This window comes from Pterocles gutturalis, unplaced genomic scaffold, assembly GCF_000699245.1.
Source record: "Pterocles gutturalis isolate BGI_N339 unplaced genomic scaffold, ASM69924v1 scaffold6379, whole genome shotgun sequence".
Lineage (NCBI taxonomy): Eukaryota > Metazoa > Chordata > Aves > Pterocliformes > Pteroclidae > Pterocles > Pterocles gutturalis.
This window is the reverse complement of record NW_010135548.1, coordinates 3,193-10,819: the sequence shown is the minus strand read 5'-3', so window position 1 is coordinate 10,819 and position 7,627 is coordinate 3,193. Positions and strand designations below refer to the sequence as shown.

Here is a 7,627-nt window from a genome sequence, read left to right as displayed (position 1 = left end):
TTGGGAGCAACTACTCGATTCAGAGGCTGGAAAACTGCTTTCTGGCCAAGGTCCCAACAGCGAACTGCTTTGCAAGGAGAGTTTGGAGGAGTCGGGTCTGGAATCACAGTTGCAGTGAATTTCTGGCGTCTCCAGACCGGCTGATGTGGAGCCACCAGCAGCTCTCTGTGGGGCGCATCGGCTCCGTCCTTAGACCACATCTGTTCACATTCCTGATGGATCGAGTTCTGCACATCCTGGTGGGGTTTGATGGAAGTTTGTCCTTGTTTTGTATAAATGGGGCAATGGGGAGAGGAGGAGCTGGTGGGGAGCAGAGGGCTGCAGATGTCCTCTGGCAAGCGACCTCCATGGAGAGAGCTGGTGGTGTCGGTGTCTTCTGCAGGTGCTGGCACAGAGGGAGGGAGCCGGGCAGAGTGATGGCTCATGGGTTTGTGTGCAGGAGACATCGCCTGGAGGTCCCCCCCCAGGAGCAGTGCTGCCGTGGGGCGTGGGAAGCGCTCGGTTCCTCTCTGGGCAGCAAGCGGGGTCGCAGCACGCAGGTTGGGTGACTGGTGGGCAGAGATTCTCGTGCTCCCAGCCAGGCTGGTCCCGGCAGGAGCTCGGCAGCTCTTACTGGAAAAAATACGGGACTTTTGGGGGAGAGTTATAACAGTAACTCTGATTTATGGATAACAATTTTTGCACCAAGTCTTGGAAGTTTGATGCAGACACCTTCTTTCCACTGTCAGTACTTGAGATTCTGGCTGGTGAATTGATTTCAGGAGCGTTGTTCTCATCCAGAACGTGGATATTTGATTTCAGGTTTGCTAACGGCTAGGTAGTGTTCAATGCAGGTAGGCAGCACCGTGCGTTTTCATTAAGCATCTTTGGGTTTATTGCTGCTGGGATGAATTCTTACTTCCTTAAATTGTAAACCAGAAGCTGCAAGTCTTAGTGTGAGGTGACAGATCGTGGGGTTTTTTCAACTCATTCTTTTTAAAAGGAACTAGTTGGTGACTTTGTTCCCAGTTGAATTTAAGTGTGCGTGGCTTGGGGCTTTCTGTGGCTTATATCCTAGGAAATTTGTTTAATACCATTCTCACATTGTTCACATTTTCTTATCATTCCTCTTCATAGCTGCTTCACCTTGTGTGTTTGCCATGGAAAAAAAAAACCTGTTTGCTGGGAAAATTCATAGCCAGCCTGTTTGTATTAGCGCAGACTGATGTGTTTCATCAAACTCTTCAGAAAATAGGTGTTTCAGTAGTTTTCTTGTACACAAGGTGTCATTTCCCTCAAGCAAATGCTAGAATTCATGGTGTCAAACTACTCTGGAATTTGAGTATGCGTAGAATTAAATAATAAAAATATTCGTATTTCGTATCTGTATTCAACATAGCCCGTTACCGAGCTAAGCTGCATTCTGTTCCCTCTCAGAGTCCTTTGACGATCACCTTGTTGAGCACAGCGTTGCAATAGTGCTCCAGAAACCAGTGTGGTGGTCAGATACCAAGGCTGGTGCATGCCGTCCCCGTCCCTCCCACTGCCATCGACCGCATCCTCTGCTTTCAAGTTTTTTCCTAAATTTGGACTTTTGTGCTGTTTTAGTAGAAAGCGAAAACAAATGTGCATATTCCAGGCATGAGATGCAGAACTGGCTCCTCTGCGCCAGTCTGGCGTTTCTGGCTGCAGAGAGGCTTTTGCGGAGGCGGGTGCCAGGATACATGTGGTCTTGCTGCTGTCGTCTGCTCTGCAAACCCTCCCGTGTTACCGAGCGGCTCTTCCTCTGGTTATTCTATTACAGAGTGTGGTCAGAGACGTTCAGAATAACTTCCACATCATAAATGTCTTGAAAAATTGCCCATTTAATTTGACGTACAGTTTTCTTTTTTCCCTCCAGTCTGCAGAATCTTTGTATTTTTAGCAGCACGTAAAGGACCTCATTTGAATTCTTTAGCCTCATAGCAACCAAAAAAATGATGTCAGAAGTGGGAGAGTGAATTTGTCTTTGAGTTAAACCTTGCAGAAGAAGGATGTGAGAAGGAGAAGATGCTGCTATATTAGATGACACCATGAGACAGTTTCTCAGACCTTGCTACTTTGAAAAATGAAGCTTCGATGAACATGTATTGAGCAAAATTCATGGGAACGTTGGCAGTAAGGGCTGCAGCTTGGAAAAATGAGAGAACAAAATACGCTTTAATATTTCTACCCTTGCTCTGCTTTGATTGTGGAGTTGGTAACGGGGAAGGATACACCCATTCCTGCCATGAAGAGTCTGGTTTTTTTTCTGGAGGATGAGTGTAAAGCTGTGCAGTGGCTCTGCTGTTGGCTGGCAGCGTGTCGTGGCAGAGCTGCCCTGCTAGCCCTGGTTATTGCCTGTGGTTTAATATTTCTATCACACCGCTGGCAACTGGGAGCGATGGCTGCTTTCCAAAGGAAGAGGTAGGGAAGGATGGATCTCCCATCCATCTCCATCTGCGTCTGCAAGACACAGTAGCAGTGAGCAGGCTGCATCAAGGAGCTGGTCAGATGAGACAAATAATTGCTTACAGGCATCTGAAGGTGCGGAGAAGTGTGCTGAGCCTTGGAGAGCACTGATGCTTTTGCTTATTGTATCTCCCCTGAGGTTTTTTATTGTTCTTTTTCTTCCCCTCAAGGAAAAATCATGCTCTTCAGGTCCTTCCCTTTGGCTGCTCTGGATTGTCCGGTGACAAGCGCTGCCACAAGCTGAGATGCAGCTTCAGCCAGAAGCTGGGGTAGCGTGTCCTGCAACAAGAACGAGCCTTGGAGAGCACTGATGCTTTTGCTTATTGTATCTCCCCTGAGGTTTTTTATTGTTCTTTTTCTTCCCCTCAAGGAAAAATCATGCTCTTCAGGTCCTTCCCTTTGGCTGCTCTGGATTGTCCGGTGACAAGCGCTGCCACAAGCTGAGATGCAGCTTCAGCCAGAAGCTGGGGTAGCGTGTCCTGCAACAAGAACCTTTCAGGTTCCTCCTTGAAGGGAGGTCAGGGTGGCTCCTGGTGTCCGTTACAGAGCTGCAGGGGCAGTTTGGAGTGAGCTTGTTCTTGAGCAGCTATTGCCCAGTGTTTTATCCGTGGGGAGCAATGCTCCTCCTCTCTGCAAGGAGGTGGTCACCAGTCCTTCGGGAAGGGACCAGAGCACAGAAACGCAGGATTTACTGTCCAGCTTTAGATTCAACATGAGAGTCAACCTGCTCTTTTTTTATTTTCAAAAGGCTTTGCAAAATTTTGTAATTTCTTGTGGAAGGCTTTCAGGTCTGTTCTGCTGGGGATCCCAGATGTTCCGAGGGCTCCTTTCAAGCCCCAGAAGAAACCTCTGGGCTGTGTTATTGAAGTTGTTTAGCTTTCAGATGTTCTGGGTAAATCACTGGATCGCTCGGAATGTGACAGTGGGGAAAATATTTTAAGGCTGTGGTGGCTCTCAACAGTTTTTTCCCGATGTTGCTGAATCTTTTTACAGCAGGCAAAATGGGCAAAACCTCCTTAGAGCAGGCAAAGTGCCGTCTGCCTCTAGAACGAGCTATTCTGAGAGGCTCAAAAACTTTTCCAAACGCTAAGCCACTTGCAAGTGTGGCCTAAAATTATTTCACCTTGCTGTTCTGGGAATGCATAATGTCCATCTGGGACCTGTGGCGAGTCAGCAGGACTCTGAAGGATGGAGCCATGCAGGTGATAACACAGCATGACTGCCCCGTGCTTATCCATTCTGCACCAAGTCGGGTTTGTAATTCACAGCGGAAGTGGGGGAGAAACTTAAAATTATTTTGAAAAGCTTAAAAAAAAAAATATGTATAGCTCTGTGGCTGGCTGGAGCACTTGGGAGCGTGGTCGGTGGGCTGGAGATGGGGCCACCCCCGTTGGCTGCGTGTTCCTGCTGCCGTTCCCCGGGGACCGCACTGTGGCAGCGTCGCTCCCATAGCCCGAGGATTTGGGTAAGGTGGGTTGTGGCAGCCTGGCTTCAGGTGGTGCCGTAGGCGTGGTGTGGTCTGAGCTGGGCTGCTCGCGGCTCCGTGGTTTCGGAGAAGGACTTGGGAGACCTTCCCCCTGCCCTCTTCCTTGCAGCCAGCCCTGGGGACTGTGGGTCCCTGGGGATTTTGCTGCCTGTGTTTTCTTCACAGTATGTTAGATCAGCCTTTTCCTTTGGTGAACACCAAGAAACTAGTGATGGCTCGACAGGGCTTGTCCGACACTCCGGTTGCATTTGATGTGGGAAGTTACCTTGCCTGTACGTGTGTGTGTGTGGGATGGAGCGGAGCAGTGGGCACAGAACTCGGGGAGCTGCACTGGGGCTTGTTTAGACCAGGACTGGTCCATCTCAGAGCAGATGGGGTCTCTGCGGTCGCCTTGCTGGAGTGTGATCTGTGCAGCGTGAGGGCTCCGGGGTGGGTTTGCCTGTCTCCATTTAGAAGCACGATGTCTTTCATCCAGGCATTTGTGTGCCTAAGAACAAAGTCACGGCATCTTGTCTTCCAGCAGACGGGACTCCTCCTTGCCCAGATTCATGCGTGTCCCCGAGCAGAGAGCAGGGGCTGGCTCCATGCACAGTCTCTACAAGGGCTTTGCAACCTCAGCCTAATTTTAGCGATGGGATACAGCTGGAAGCTGAAGTGTTTCGGCAAAGGTTTTTTTTATTAGCACTTTCCTAAAATATTTTCCATGCTTTGTACACATTTACTTATCTCCTCCCCCCCCCCCCTCTATTTTTTTTTTTTGCCTTGCAGCTTCTGACATGAAGAAAGATATAGAGTCTTTAATAGCCCAGGAGAAAGCAGAGATCGTTGCCAAGTATGAGAAGGTACCAACCTCGTGTTTCTCCCCGACATGCTGGCTAAGGCTGAAGCTGTTTAATCGATTAGGAATGCTTTGAATACGAACTCTTGCCTCCCTGCAGGCATCACCCCAGTAACCCTCACGCCATCAGGCTCTGTGCCGGCTCTCCCTACCTGCTTCTGCCTGCACACCCCCTCTCACCATCTCCACAGAGCTTCTCGCAGATCCCGTGTGTGCTCAGCACAGATACGGAAAGGTCCTGGGCTTCTAGGGCTTCAGTGCTCCCCTAACACCAGAAGGGCTTATGCCCGCCAGCACTGGTTTATTTGGTGTCCAGCCCTTTCCAGCCCATAGCAGAGGCTCACCAGGGACGCTGGACAGGCTGAACTTGGGCATTTTTCGCTTTCCTACATTGTATTTGTCTCTCCAGAGCAGGTTTTGGTCTCCTGGCTCTAGCACGTGGGGAGGGAAGGATGCAGGCGTGGGGGCAGGATGCGGGCACCGTGGCGTTCCCCGCTCTGGGCTTGGCTCATGGGTGTCCTTCTGCTTTCAGGGCAGGCAGGAAGGAGCGCGCATTGACCTGTGGGAAGATGCGGATTTCACGCTGTATAAAGTCACGGACCGGTTTGGATTCCTGCAGTAAGTCCCCCTGCGCTCTCCTGTCCCCGCGGACCCGCGTGCCCATGCACACCATCCCTCTGCACCGCGCGCGGCAGACACAGTGTGTTCCTGTGAGCCGCTCTGGGGCTCGGCTTCGTCAGTCCCAAATGCAGGAGGAAAGCCTAGATGGGCCTCCTCCCCCAGCCACACGCCTTCAAACCCTCTCGTGCTTTCAATCTGCTGCAGTCTTGCCCGTAGAGTAACTGGTGACCCCTTGCTTTTCCAGCGAGAAGGAGCTGCCGACCCGCACAGCCTTGGAGGAGAAGGTGAGAGCTGCCAGCTCTGTCGTCCTGGGTGTCGGGTCCCTATCCCACCAGCTGGCAAGGGGATGACTTTTGAGGAGATGAAAGTGCAAGCAAGGGTGAAGCAGGGAGCCAGCGCCCGCTGGTCACTGCTGCTTGTGCAGAGGACGGGTGACTCTGCACGATGCCCAGCTGCTGGAGCTTTTATTTTGCTGCATCTCCCCTCCACACTGCACTGAAACCGCAACTTTTGAAGCAATTTTGGGCTTTTTGCTCTTCTTTGGCACCGTGCTCAGCAGCTGCGACTTAAAAAGGGGATTGCATGTGTGGGGGAAAGCGGTGGAGGTTGTAGGTAACCGTCGTCTCCATCCTCATCTACCCCGAGCTGGGAGCACAGCCCCCGCTAGCATCCTGCTGCCTGGGACTGGATAGCATCTCCTTTCTGCCCATCTGGTACAATGACACGATTTGAGGCTAGCTGAACCTGCAAAGATTTTCGTTGTCAAGGAATACTCCTCTGGGAAATGCTTTCTCTGTGTTAAGCTTGTGTGTCTCATTGATTTTCCCAATACTGCTTTAATTACCACGGGTTGAAATTACCAGTTCCTGCAAGCGCTTGTGGATTATTCCCATCCGATGCGGGGTCTTCACATAGAAGTTTAAACCTAAAGAGAATGAAGTTTTGTGTTTTCAGGAGGTATCTTCTGGGAGCTCTTTTTTCTTAAATTTGTCTTGTCTTCTTCCCCCTTCCACCAGCAAAAACAGCAGGAGATCGAACGTGTGGACAAGTGGCTAAAGATGCTGAAGAAATGGGGCAAATACCGCAACAGTGACAAGGTAAGGAGGAAAAGAATGAGTCTGTGTCTGGAGGGATGGGAACAGCCCATCCTGCCAATGAGTCAGGCTTTTGAAAAGTTGACAGAGAAACCAGAGAACACTGGGAAATACTGCCTAATTCTACCCGTTAGTCTTTAATATTTTAAATCTTTCCTTGAAGCTGCTGGGTTGAGGGAAAAGTCCTGCCCTGACTAGCATGGTTTTAAAAACCGTTTCCTAAACGCTGTTGGCATGTTTGCCCTTCTACTGCCCTGTGCAAGCAGGAGCACAGCAGATACTCCTGCACCCAGCTGGTCTCCTGAGGGCAGGGAGCGTTGCACGCCGCAGGTCACTCCTGTGTCCCCACCACCTGGGAATGGCATGGCAGATGTGGATGGTATGGTCCAGCTGATGTTCCTCCTAATTCTCCCTGGAGAGAGAATTATTTGTCTAGGACATCACCTAGATCTTGTATTTTGCTTGTAGCTGTGCCTGTGAGATGCACCCCTTAGGTGCTGGGTTGTGTGCACCCCTCTGTGGAAATCAGGGATGGAGACAGCGGCCTTGTGTCTTGGCTTTGGTGTTCAAAATAAACTCTGCACCAAGCGTCACTGCAAAACCGAGTTGTTTTTAATAAATTATTTTTGTAATATGTTCCTATTACAAACCTTGTAAAACAAAAAGCCCTTGGACCTCACAACAGGAGCCTTGCTGGGCAAGGAGGGGAGCACACGCCTGTCCTCTGCTTACAGCACCGCGCAGGAGAGGGCTGGAGCCAGGGGTCACCTTGTTGCCACAGCCTCTGCAGCCGCCTTCTTCGGCAGGAGCAGCCAAAGGAGTGTTTGGTTGTATTGCTTCTAGATCCTCCTGAGACTCCTCAGGAGAAACTTGAGCTGGGTTAAAAGGTTGTGCAGAGGATATCTGCAGAGCTGCCGGGGGGACATGGAACAGAGCGTCCCCCTCGCCCGGCCAGCCAGGGTGATGTCAGCTGCACTCAGCCAAAGGCCAGCTATAGTCTCATCCTTTTTAAAAAAAAACAAACAACAAAATCTTAATCTTCATCACAACAGGGATGGCGTGGAGGTGGGCTTGGGGTTTTATAATCCTTCTGTTCACTCCAGAGTGGTTCTAATTATT

General features: G+C 50.4%; 1 protein-coding gene across 1 annotated transcript; it reads left to right on the top strand.

Moving 5' to 3' along the window:
• Positions 1 to 4,723: 4,723 nt before the first annotated feature.
• LOC104467957 (USP6 N-terminal-like protein) lies at positions 4,724 to 6,511 on the top strand (the record flags this gene model as incomplete). Its single annotated transcript, XM_010081932.1, has 4 exons — positions 4,724 to 4,797; positions 5,326 to 5,411; positions 5,659 to 5,698; positions 6,431 to 6,511. Coding segments are annotated over 4 exons (281 nt in total), but the record flags the coding sequence as incomplete, so codon positions are not given.
• Between the last annotated feature and the right edge of the window lie 1,116 nt (positions 6,512 to 7,627).